Raw genomic sequence first — 14,153 nt, 5'->3', positions numbered from 1 at the left:
AGATGCATCTAAAAGTTGCAGGAAAATAGTTTTCAAGGACCAGACCTGGGCACCCCGAATCTAATCCGCTGGAAACACAATCAATGAGATGAAGGCAAAAGGTTTTGTGAATGGCTTCTAAATAATTCAGAGGTGTATGGTGATTCATAGGTCTACAATATAGCTTAATTCTAAACCAATTTTGCAAAAAACAAAAGGCTAGCAAGCGATGGTTTTCTCTCTTTCCTAATTCCATAGGAGGAACTTTGGCACTGTAAAGATACCTTTCCTTTGCCATTTGTACCAATACAAAACCCTATTCTTAGAAACACTATACTAACCTACTGACATACTTAGGCCTGTCACGGTAACAAATTTTGCCAAGCAATTAATTGTCTCAGAAATGATTGCGAGAGACGATAATATTGCGCTAAGCAATTATTGCTGTCATTTTTAGACCATTTTCGAATAGAATAACAATAATGCCATAATAAGGCTAGTACACCCTTTGAAGAATATACTTTAATTTCTAAAGAACATTTAGCTCGATGTGCAAACTAGTTTATGCTCATCCATTCCCCAGAACAGATCAGGATTTCTCCTGGGGTTTTGGCAATGTGGTTATCTGGAAGATATGGTCTCCAAACAGTATGTAACACAGTTACATAGTCTATGGTCAGGCTTGTATAGGGGGACATGTTTGGACTTTACCAGAGGTGTAATGGAAAGATTGAGTGTCTGATCACCTTCAGTATGTAATTTTTCATGTCATTGTAAAGTTGTGGATTTGCCATTTGTAACGTGTATGTTCACCCAGGCAGATTGTTAATGTCTTTTTTTCTTCCAGCTGAGAAAACTGCAGTTGATGGTTGGGTTTTAAGTGCTGAATGTATCTTGTAGTATTGCCGTGTTTAGTTAATATTGTCTTAAAACAAATGCGGCACTCTCACGGAGTGAGCAAGAGAGAAAAGAAAGACATGAAAATTACTTCGTCTGGCAAACTTATTGCTCGCATTTTTTCTCATCATGCGATTAATTGACTTATTGGAACTGACCTAGGCATACTATTGGTGTGCTGTATTTTGTCACAGCAAATGTACTGAAGTTAGCAAGTCTTCATCAGTGCAATAAAACAACATAGTTGAGACTGTGTAGCCAAACTAAATCTGAATATACAATTACTGGTTTTCACATGCTGGCATGCATACAACAACATATAACATGCAATGTATTAAATCGGCCTTCCTCAAAATGAATACTTTGGCACTACAACTAATATGAAGAACCATGCAGTATTAGGAATTTTCACCCTGACTTACATCTGCAACCTAAAACAATAAAAACAATTGAATAATCAGCAAAAAAAATTAACAAGACTTGTCAACATTCCCAGGTTCTGCTAGCTGCAGGGAATCTTGTGGCGATATGATCTGCTCCAAATCCAAACTTTACTATATTTGCCTTCTAGGTTCGAACTAAAGCCAAGGGAAAAGACAAGATGAGAAAATCTAGCAAAGGAGCAATTACATGTGATTTATGGATTTTTGAGGCAACTGTTTTGAATGTATCATGCAAAGTACAAAGTTCTCAAGTGGGTTGCTCAAACACTGATACTGAAAAGATTTTTTTTATGTCAAAGACACTCAACTTAATTTATGAAGCATTTAGTAAAAACTTGATTTACATTTATATTAAAGTACTTAAACAGAAAAAAAACTAGCTGAATGTCAAAGTACTTTTGATAAAATTAAGTGAGATGCCTAAAATAATAAGTAAACTGTGTTTAAATACTGAGCTTGGTTAAGTTTAATATTTCTAGACTAAACCTCTGAGACAACAGGATAACACACTCACAAATGTTCCAAAGTGATCTAAACTTATCTATCAAATTGTGAAAGTGATAAAGATTCACATCTGAAGACCTTATCTGACCTCTGAAACAAGTAGCCAACACATTCACAAATATCCCTGCTGTTCCTGTAAAACTGCACAGTGACATTCTTTAACAGCTCATCATCAACTCTAGATTTACTTGAAACGTGACTCATATCAGTGTCATGATATTTTATCACTTCTCATCAGGTTGGTCTTCATATGTGGATACTGACTGATACACTGTAAAAGACAAGTTGTGCCTCAAACTGATTTAACCTTGCATTGTCACAATCAAACAATCTTTTTTTTTTTATTATTCATGTCAACATTTATTAGTGAGTTCATTCAATGACTCAACCTGTTTGAAAAGAAATGCAAATTGAAAAAAGGAGTTTAAAAAACATGAGACTAGTCGGGAGATGGAGGGGCTGCTGTCATGAAGAAAAGACAACCCCAGTTTTCCTTATTGTGCAAAGGAGTACACAGGCTGTCCACTGGCCTCAGCTGCCACTTCTGCCCATCAACAATCAGGAAACCTGATCCGTTCTTGTTTGGAGTAAAATGAGAGCCACTGTTAATCTACTATAAACACTCCATCAGAGTTACCCATATAGAGCAAAAAACTCCTCACTGAGAAACAGATACAGGAAAAGTAGCTCTTAATTCAGTTTTAAATATATTTTCATGACATAAGATTAAGCTGTGAATATGATCAGCCAAGCATGCCCTGTAATTGACCGTTCCCCAAGAACTGCAGACAGACTTGTTATCCAGCTCTTACTGTATGACTTAAAACAAAAGAAAAAAAAAAACTGTGTAAAACGCCTAATGATTGTGGTAAAAGGCAATTGTCAAAAGTACAGCTTTCCAAGATCACACAAACTAATAACATACAAAATAAGATTCAAATTTTTAAATGACATCTCCAATTTGTAACACATTAACACTTTTTTTCACACTGCAGGTGTAATAGTAAGTCGTATGCCAAGGTGTGACCACAGCCATCATAAACTGTACAGCGTAACGTCATCAGTTGATACGATGAAACTGGTTTCAGCTAACAGGAACAACCGCCCAAACCTGAATATCACTACCTCTGTTGGACAAACAGCACATACCTTACTTGTCAAAGTGAGAAAAAACCAACCAAGTAAAAGAAACTGATATTTTTTTTTTTAATACAACTTGAGAAAAGCTGGGAATGTATCCACACTATTTTTTTTTCTTCCTAATTTAAACTGGACAAACACAGTCTATCTGTGGAAACGTAGATTGTCTTCTACTGATAAACCTGCTTTAAGCACTTCACTTGACCTTGTTTGAAGAATTTTGAAAACATTTTACCATCCACTTGTTACATTTGACATAAAATTGGTATTTGTGTCTTACTATGTTCTCAATTACTATTTCTTTACAATTATGAATAGACAGCAAAAACAGATATCTGGGACAAAAGAGTAGAGGGATGGCCAAAAATTTGACCTAAATTGTTCATATATATATATATATATATATATATATATATATATATATATATATATATATATATATATATATATATACACACACACACACACACATATACATATATATCTAATTCAATCTCCAGCCACAGCAAGCTTATAGATCACACACTGGAAAGCATGTATATACTTTAGTGTTGTTTACTCTACTTTATCAATACCTATTACAACACAAGAAACACAATTCTCCCAAAGGGGGCTGCACTTTGGTAGATGCTTTTATGTAGCTTGCAATCTTCTATATGCTGGGATTTACAGAGATAATCACATTTCAGAAATATCTTCCTCAGAGGTTCAGTTACTTCTGATATCCATGAGGATTTCCTGCCTCTGCTTTATTAAAACCAAGACTCCAATGTATCAACAGGTAGTGAACAGAGACCTGTTATGAGCACAGCTGATTGACAGCTCATCAACAGCTAAAGTATAAATCAGCCTATTTAAACCCAGCAACCCAAAAACAGTACAGCTGGTCGTAACCTGTGTAGGCAGGTGTTGACTTCTAAATAAACCCAAAGCCACATACAAGCATAAAAGGCACCACCATTGCGCATATTACAGTCCTACTACCAGCAGTCTCTAAAGTTATCCTGGTAAGCTACAATCAAAATTAACTGTTTTTTCCACTGCAGCAATTGTTAGGCCTTTCACGCACATTACATTACATTACATAAGCCAGCAGCATAATGTTCCGTGTTGAATTTTATCCGGCCAGATACCCACCTTATTGGAAGCTTTAGAGGACATTTTACACTGCTATTCCGCTTCAATGGTAGCAGGTTTAAAGTTGTCCTGTATTTGTTTTGATAATCACTTGAGTGAGTGCGCTATTTTCCGTCCACTTGAATTTTCGCCCAGCTGCCGCCACGCCGGGCTACGTTGTTATTTTATTTTATCCAGGACGACGGGAAACATGTCACGAAAAGCCGTGCGGAAAGTCCAAAGTTCATTATCTTATCTTCGCTGCCCGAAACGCTAACGATAGTCCAGCCAGGTATGGAGTCATGGAAGAAAGTCAAGCTTTAAAAAAAAAACAATCGAATAAGTCCGCCTTGCTTTTGTTTTCTGTCGTTAACCACTGGATGAAAACTTGGGGAGAGTAGGCATCACTGGGACGGTGTGCTGCAATGGCTATGGCAGGCTGAGTAAACCTCTCCCTGCTCTCGGCTCTGTGAGCAACGGCCGTGTCGTGTATGTTGGGACCGGACCATTCCCCAATGTAGGGGAGCACAACTGTAAAAATATCCGGGACATCGATCATTTACACATATTTTTACAATATAGAACTGTATTTTTGTTAGAACATTACTTATTGTGTATTTAGTTTTAACTGTGCTCCTTAAGCTATGTTCCATTTCTCTTTTTGTCTATCCACATACAGTAGTCAACCCCCGTCATCTTTAGAAATAAACAGCCTGGGATACAATAAGGAGAAGCGACACCGCCGTCCCCGTTGATGCTGAATGCTCACTTTCCCTGTGAGATGATGGTGAAACGTACATTACTCAAGTGGCAGTACGGTGACGTTTAAAATCTCACATTTAAGGATGAAATTGCACCCCCTATTATGTTTTAGGATAATACATTTTCTCTTGGAAATCGACCTTAAAATGGTTTCTCGAAACCTGTGATTAGCACAAAGCAACGTGTGCAAAATGTAATTGAAAAACATATAAATAAAAGTTAGTCGCATAATAAATTATCGACACTTTTACCTTTGTCCTATATAATCTGTGACATTACAATAAACTGAAGAGTTATATTTTTAAAAGATTTTTCAAGACATAAAAAAATACTGCCAGGTTTTTGTGGTTGATAAGTCACCTCACAGGAAACCACAAAACCCATTCAGTTAACTTCTGATGACTTCCCAAACCAGACCACTCCCACAGGATACAACAATCTCAGCTTGTATTGTTTCAGTTTACCTCTGTCTCCAGGAAACAACATAGCCACTGCAATATTATAGTAGGCCACAGGATAAACACAAAATGATGAAACAGTGTTTGTGACATAAAAGTTTTCTAAGTCTAATGTTATAAGTACATGTAATTGGGAGCACATGAAGACCGAGATACACCCTGCCTTTTCCAAACAAACTGAGCAATCACATTCCTCCGATCTAGCTCCCCTAATGATTACTTCCTCTGTGTCTTTTCTCCTCAGCCTTGGAGAAGGGTTTTCTGGCAGTGTTGGTGGTCTAAGGAGTTAATTCCCAGCAGACATAATCCAACAAGGCAAAAATACCGCAAGCTAGGAGCAGCAGACGTGTTGAGGGTGGTAAACAAAGGATGACCTCAACAAAGGTTGGTTCAAGCCAATAAGAGCATCAAGGTAACAGATTGCGAAAACCAGCAGCCATATTTCAGTCAGGAAATCAGAATGAATTCTGAAGTATATTGAGGGGGAAAACATTGACTTTTTTTGCCACAAGGGTTCACCACACTCTCATGCAAAATGCGTGGCAAAATGTATGTGCAAAACACACACAAAACACATAAAGCTGAAATACCATTCAGAAGAATAATACATACTAGAATAGATGTAAGTCGCTCACTCCTTCTGAAGGTCCTCAGACGTCTGTCAGGATCAATCAGTGCCGAAAGTAGGATGTTTAACATGGTTCACACTTAGATGTTGGCTAACAATAGCTTGAAATAAAAACTGCCAAAATTAAGAAATATTACTAGACCACTGTTAAAAAAGACAATGAACCGAAGCCTTTCCTTTGCTCATCACTTGGTCTCATCCACACCTGTGATGCTACCTTAGATGTTCATACAGAGAGAAGCAAGAAATTAGTGACACTCAAATGTGATCAAAGTCGATTTTGTCCCCTTGTTTTTTTATCTCCCTGCACCCACGTCTCTCTCTTTTTTCCACTTTCACAAGCACACACACAAACACAAGCACAGAGATATACGGCCCTTCTGGACAAGAGGCGGCTTCAAAGCTCAGGTGTGCTCATGGAAGAGCGGGCAGATGGAAAACAAAAGCGAACATGCAGGCCCACATTTGGCTGGAACACATCACAAGGTTCACTCAACCCAGCCGCTCTTGCAGAAAAAAGGCTAATGTAGAGTAAAACAAGCTAATGTGCACATCCTAAAAAAATGTAAAGCTGATCGTTGATGCACAAAGAACTGCTCACATAAGTAAACACACACAGACATGACGCCAACTAAAAAGAAAGGGAGGTTTGATGTGAAGCAGTTGATTCATACCAGAGAAAGCTCCTAAGCAGATGCTGTTACACGATTTTCATCTGTCCCTAGTTAGGTGTTGGTGATCCCTCCTGTGCCTTGTTGACTCGGGTCCGACCTGCAGATCTAAAAGCGCCTTTGTTTCTTTGTGCTAATTAAAACCTTCTGGCGCTGTAAGGCCAACTCAAGTTCTATAACTCTATATCATGGTGCTGAAAACCATTAAAAGATGGGAAATGTTATTACTATTCACATAATTGTGGTGATTTTTCAAAAGATGTTTAAATGAAGTCATCATGATATTTAAATGTAATAAATATTCCTTATCAGTTCTGGATTATTACAAATTTGGCAAACAAGTCCACTTGTAAATTCTTGGAGAAGCAAACCACTGAGCATGGTAAATTTTGTTGGATGAGTTTGGAAAAATAACTTCATAACTTTCCACCATTATAGTCCACAGTATATATTTTACTTTAAGAAAGATTCACACTAATTTCATCCACTGAATATTAATATACCTGGTAAAAGTCGCAAAGGAAAGGTTGTGGTTAAAATCATTAAGGATCAGTACACAAATGTCACATCTCTGTTTAAGAGACCAACTGTTTGTGACCAGATTAGTATCATGTGACAGGATTAGCAGCTGCACCCCTGACCTTCTGGGTCAATATTGTACTTGCTTTAGAGAGAACATAAATACTAACAACATATCTGGTTTCAGTGATCCAAGAAATAAAGATTTCCACGTGTAATAAAATCTGTAAAGGTTTTGAGATCAAGTTCGGTAATCCATGAAATTCTGCAAATTATAATAATCCCTGTTTTAACAAACAAATACCAGTAATAACAAGACTTAAAAAAAGAAACAACAAAAGACACAAAATTAAAATCAGTTTCAAACCCAAGCTATAGGAGTAATTCAAACAAGAACATTATCTTTAAAAAATGAAAGCATTTCATTAAAATTTTGTCTGTTTTTGTTTTCAAATCAACATGACTTCATGCTTTCAGCGTGGGTGCAAACATGACCAACAGAGCATTGAGTGTACACACATACAAGCATATAAAACCCTCCCACTAAACCTGTCAACTGTTTCCAGTCACGCAGTTCTTCTCATCAATCACATCCTCTTACAATATACAGTAAACCTACATCAGTTTCCAGCAACAGTGAACTGATGAAAAACTGAGAATTTCATTTGGCTTACATATTAAAAGACAGAAATCCTCTGAGCTAAAAGGAAAAACAGCTGAGCTGATAATGCTGTCACTTTTCAGTTTTGTTCCCTAAGTCATTGCACCAAACAGAAGAAAAGTAAGCTTGTGTGAGAAGAATCTGAAGTGCTGCTATTTTAAGCGACACTTAGCTCCACATAGTTCTTGCAACGAAAAAAAAAAAAAAAAAAAAAGATAAAGCTTTGGAGTACTAAAATTACCATGGTGGGTCAGTCATGGATAGAAGGAAACCAGGCTCCTTCAAATATTCTGAAGACATTTACTGCAAGAGCCAGCCTGTGATCAACCAACCAAACAAAAATAATTTTAAAAAAAACAAACAAATTCTTCCTTTTCTTTCTTGCCCCTTTCCTGTCCTTTCTCTTTTCAACAGACAAGGGACGCTGAGCCTTTTATAGCTGAAGAGAAGAAACTATGCTGCAGTGAACCTGGATGAACTTCATTCTGCCTTTCAGTGATACCTCTCGTAGCTAAACAAGCTGCAGTGCATCATAACAAATGGACTAAAAATATGTTCTCTGCATAGAAAGCAGGTTATTACAGTATGCCTTTCTTGTCTTGAACTAACCTGAAAACTGACCGAGGAATGTATTTTTTATACAGTGAGTTACACCCATTAACACTAAACGGGCTGTAAACACGGTGAGGAAAATAAATAGCCTTTACATCATGCTTTCCTGCCACGTGACAAGCCCACTGTTTGCTGCAGAATGAGACCGTAAATTGAAAATATGTCAAATCCCAAGGTAAAATCCACAACACACTACTGCGTGTGGTCTTCCAGTAAATACTTCACGGGCAACAATTCCAACCTTTTCCCTTCATTGTTGCTCTGGTGCACGATGCAAATGTAACTTCAAGCTGCATTTTGTTGCCACCCAGTACTATTTGTTTACAAGGATAAATGTAACACAATGCTTCTCTGCTGTGCCAGCAAGCACAGACTGTACTCAATAGTTTCATCAAATAATCTAAACAGAATCCTGTTTGTTTCCCTCTCACGACGCTCCACTTTAGAGGTCTGATTAACTCTGGTTGCATGGCAAGAGCTAGGAAAATGCTAATATTAACAAACTTGCAGAAAGTAATTAAATAATAAAAAGGACTTGGGGATATTGAATTGTAAGCATAAGGATAAAAAAAAAAAAATGTTGCAGAGATTTGTTAAATACCTTCACCCAGGCTGCACTTCCATGTGATTTTTGTCGTCCACTGACGCTGAGGTGCACTGAAGTGACAGGTGCGTGCATTAACTTGCTGACACACTACAGTAGTTTAGAAACTTGCTCGACTAACTGCAGATGCAGGCAATTCAGCAGTGTGGGAAAACTGAGAATAAGTAATGACATAAGTTTATAGTACATCACTTTCCAACAGCATTCCTGCATTCACTCTGCTTTGCACACGGTCACACTGATGTTCAGTGTACATCTCGCGTGATTTATATTTGTTTGTTATGTAAGTTTAAATCTGACCTAAATTCAAGTCACTACAAATAAATGTTGCATCAGCACTACACGAACAATATTCAGATATTTTTAAAAGTTGAGCTCAGAAAATCAAGAAAGGGGCGGTTGGAGAAATTAGGAAACTGCAACTCATTCATTCATTTATTCATCATCCTAACCGCTTAGTCCGATTAAGGGTCGCAGGGAAGCTGGAGCCTAGTCTTTGGGCGAAAGGCAGGGCACCCTGGACACCACTATGCCACGGTGCAGCCCAAAACTGCAACTCGTTGAAGTAAAAATATGGTCGCAGGTAAAATTTATGAAAGAGGGTAAACTCTGTGCAAGACACGGGGAAGAGACATAATGATAAAACCACTGCAAATGACCAAAATTTTTGTTTCTGTGTATTTTAAAAGATGCATTATGAAACTTTTTTACCTTAAAACTCTGTGTCCAGGACTTGTTCGATGACAAAGCAACATCTATCATGTGCATTTCTAGAGCCGCTGCTACTCAGCAGCGTCCTGAGGCTCAGAACCGCGCTATACAACTTTTACATCTGGGACACGACGTGACGTTTTGTTTCACAGTATAATAATTACTAGTCATTGAACAAGTCATGGATGCAGAGTTTTAAGGTCAGAAAGTTATGTAATGTATCTTTCAAGCCTTTAGGGCTATACTGCAATGCCAGAGGGAAATTATAAACAACTGTATTTGTAGAAATTGCATCTTTAGCTCAGTAAAGATACACTGAAATAACATTGAAGAACTCAGGTAAAATAAACAAAACAATGACATCCGTGTCAGAGGCCCAAGATTAGTTAATAAAAGACAACCTCACAGAAACATGTATCTTCTGTGCAGAACTGTTATTCTATGCCACCATGGACAGAGTCAACAGGGTTCTAATAAAAGCAGCTATTAAGCTGCCTTGTAGCTGTAACAGTAAAATAGTCACCTTAGGCTATAATACAAGTGGAGAAAAATTATCTGCTCAAGTTCATTGAAGTTTATCTTCTGAATCACGACTAGATTCTGAACATAAATACAAATAATCCAAAGTCTGAAAGCAATAGGGGCATCAGAGATATTTTAGTGTTATTGCTATTTCAGCGATCTGGATTTAAACCAGACAATGGCTATAAGGGTTAACACTCTGATTCTCAGCCTTGAGGGTTCCTGTATCTGCATCAGATGAGCAAGAGGAATTTTAGTGCCTTTCTACTAGACCATAAATAGTATTTCAGCCATGACTTGACTCTGCTGGACTCTGCAACTAACAGGTTTCAGCACACAGCTGATCACATCTCAGACAAACCTGTTCAGAAGTGAAACCATCTTCTATTTTAATATTACAAAGACCTTCAGTTTGCAGCAATGAAACATAAGTGCAGTATTAAGGATTATAAAACTCTGTTTTACTAGCCTGTGTAGAAGTGTACATTTGAAAGAATACTGGTATTGATGCTATGAATACCTCAAATTTCGACAATGTCAGCCTGATTACCTTTATAGATTTGTTTATAATCCAATGTTCTAAATATTACCAAAACAGTACAAAATGCATAACTGATTTATTTCTTTCTGACTGCAATCCGAGCCACACGGGTGAGATTACACCCGGGAAGGGATTAGAGAGATATTTATTCTCAAAAAAGGACACTGATTTAGTGCATGTGCCACTGCCAATATGTCTCTGTCTGGGCCAACATACAGTATTTCAAAAGTCAAACATGGTGTAAATCTTTAGCTTACTAAATATGCAGAAAACAGAAAGCATCCAAAGCTGCCACTCTCAAACTGGGAGACAGAATTATGTCTTGGTAAGTCCAACAGCTGTAGCTCAAGTTACATGTTACTGTTGTTGACAGCAAGCTGCAGGCACTAAAATGCTATTAACACGTATTTTAAGTGGCATGTAATTGATTTTCAAGGAGCTCTAAAGATTTACTAGTCTATTACAGGAAGCAACTCCAGATTTCAGACTGTCATGCTGCAGGAAAACAATTAACTTCTGTCAAAGTGAAGATATATATATATATATATATATATATATATATATACACACACATATATATATATATATATATATATACACACACATATATATATATATATATATATATATATATATATATATATATATATATATATATATATATATATATATATATATATATATATATATATATACATATATATATATATATATATATATATATATGTATATATATTAACTTGTGATGAAGTGATGAAGTGATGTCTTACGCCCAACGCCCCATTTTCCTTTGTAAACAATGACAGCAAAACTGTTCTCTGTTCTTCTGCAGGTATGTGCAATAATACTCATTGACTCTCTGGTATAACTGTATGAGCATTGGCTTGTTTGCAGTTAGTCATTTAATTCATGAAGACATGAGGCATCTAGTAAACATCAAGTAAAAAGTTCCAAAACCACAGCAATGTTTACCAGTGAATTCTAAACATGAATATTAGAAAAAAAAACAAAAATATGCACACTCACTCCAGAATCAGCACATAACCTAAAATGCACATAATTTGGACTGTGGGAAGCTTGAAGTACTAATAAAGAACATGCCCCAACTTTGCACTTGAAGGGACTAAATAAGCCACTTAGAAAATCTTAACTAGGAATCTTATTACTGTAAGGTACTGTGCTTTATACTGCACCACTACAATGATCTTATGTGGATCAATATAGAGCAAAAAGTGCATTAAATGTATCACAAACTTAGAAGCAGAATGCATGTAAATGTTGATTTTGGTTTGAAAGGGCCGAAATAGGTTGCATCCAGTTTTAATGGGTAACTAAGAAATTTGCAAATGACTATAAAGAACACAGTAAGAAGAAGGACTGGACCTGTTATGTTTAGCATATCCGATGACAAACAAACTGGTTTCATTTCCTTTTGTTCATATGTTAACACTTGTGCTGAGAAGAAAACAACAGACTGCTGGAAGGAAAAACAGGAGTGTCTCGTTTTATGGAGTGATAAAAGCTTCTGTTTGTGCACTCTGGACTTATGGCTGAGAAAAATGATTAAAGTCATTCTATTTTCAGACACAGAAAAAAAGTTTTTTTTTTTTTTATAACTTAACAGATCTTAACAGAGCGGGTAAAATTAGAAACCTGTAAAGTGTGATGCTGTTACTGTCTGTCTAATGAAATATCAGAGAACAGTGAGAAAAAATAAAGTCTTTCCAGATGCACAAAAAAACTAGCTGATGTTTTCATACAACCTGTTTAGCTTGACAAACAGTCCAAATCCATAAAACATTTCCTTATTATTATTTCTAACGAAGGAGAGGAGCAAATATTTAAAAAAAGAAAAAGGAAAAAAGAAACTGAGACCAACAATTGAGTGGTATTATCACAAAGGACTTAAAGAACTATAAAACTACACACAAGTTAACATGAATAGTTACAACAAAGAAAAAAAAGACAAATCAGCAGTACACACTCTCCATACAGGTACACATGATGAGAATAATGACCAACACTGGAAATCTAAGAGTAAAAAATGTAAGGGAGGGTCGGACAAAACAGGAGAGCTGAGGGTAAAAGACAAAATTAAAAAGGAAAGAATAACAGAAGAGGGGATTACAGGTTAAGGACTCAAAGAGTGAGAAAAAAACAAAAAACAATATGCCAACGAGAACACAAGGAGTAACTTATTTAAAAGGGTCAAAGTTAATCAAGTCCATGAAAACATAATGAACATCAATAGCTGAAATAACAAAAACAAGGATTTGCCCAGAACTATTCAACAGTGTTCAACAATGAGTGAATTTCTCCAAGTTCGCACTGGCCTGAATAAAGAACGTACAGCTCCCCCCCCCCCCACCACCACCCACACACTCCGTCCGTGACTCTTCTCATGGTACTGCCTGTTACTGTTACATTCCAACCGTATGAAGCTGCTCACACTGGGCAAAGAAGTGGGAACAGCAGGAGCTTCTAGAAAAACAGGCACAGCCACTGGAGAGGTTGAAGAGAACAAGCTGAGAAATGCCTCTCAGACAAAAGCAGCTGTAGCGCTGCAAAATCAAACAGGTTAACTCCAGAGGAGAAAAGCTGTGTTTAGTTACTGTGCAGCAAATCTGATTTAATGGTTCAGTGATAATGAGGTAAATTCATGTCTGGTGACTGTACTTATTGGAAGATGGTATCTGAGATGGTATCAGAGAAGGTTTTAGCGGGGGGAAAAAAACACTCCATGTACTTCAAGAGCTTTTGTGATGGTGAGTGTGATAGAGAGAGACTGAGAAGTGAATAACATTGACTCAATGGCACCAAAATGCATGACTTCACCAGGCTTTAGCAGTAACACAAAGTATATGCAGTTGGACTTGTGTTGAAAATATTCAAACATATATGTTTTTATTTGCCCCCCTTAACAAAAATTCCTCAGAACTCAACAGAATCAGGCCACCCCTTTCCACCTAACGTCCTCATCAGTTTATGGCATCATTTGTAGCTCCAATGAGAACACCAGCTTATAAGAAGAAATGACTTGGAGGAAGAAAGCAGTGGAGGCTGGGCATCAGGGCCAGTCAGAGACGCGGTTTGTGGAGACACAGCAGCCACAGGGGCCGCTTCAAGCCTGGTGGTGATGAGATGCGTTGGGACCCGACCCTGCAGAAGCCCTAGCCAGTGTGCTAGCTGACTAATCCTCTAGCCGTCCTGTGCCAGGATCCAGACTCATCAGCTTTGGTGTTCTCTTGTCAGACTCATTTTTATAACGTCCCTCTGGTCAATTCTAACCACTAATGCCCAACACAACGGGCTCTAATGCCAAGTGATTACAGAGTGCTGTTTTAGCACATTTGTTGCCTAAAAAGAAAGAAAGAGCCACATGGCA

The 14,153-nt window shown here is 37.3% G+C and overlaps 1 protein-coding gene across 1 annotated transcript in view; it reads right to left on the bottom strand.

The window, feature by feature from the left end:
- tjp1a (tight junction protein 1a) overlaps positions 1 to 4,473 on the bottom strand; it is a gene marked incomplete at its 3' end in the record, with an annotated part of 50,730 nt that extends 46,257 nt beyond the window's left edge. The window contains exon 1 of the mRNA XM_079264289.1: positions 4,101 to 4,473. Within this exon, the coding sequence (XP_079120415.1) occupies positions 4,101 to 4,124 (24 nt within the window). The 5' untranslated portion in view covers positions 4,125 to 4,473. The remainder of the gene's footprint in view (positions 1 to 4,100) is intronic.
- Positions 4,474 to 14,153: the final 9,680 nt, after the last annotated feature.

The sequence above is a fragment of the Telmatherina bonti genome (assembly GCF_933228915.1).
Source record: "Telmatherina bonti genome assembly, chromosome: 1".
NCBI lineage: Eukaryota > Metazoa > Chordata > Actinopteri > Atheriniformes > Telmatherinidae > Telmatherina > Telmatherina bonti.
This window is presented reverse-complemented; position numbering and strand designations above follow the sequence as displayed.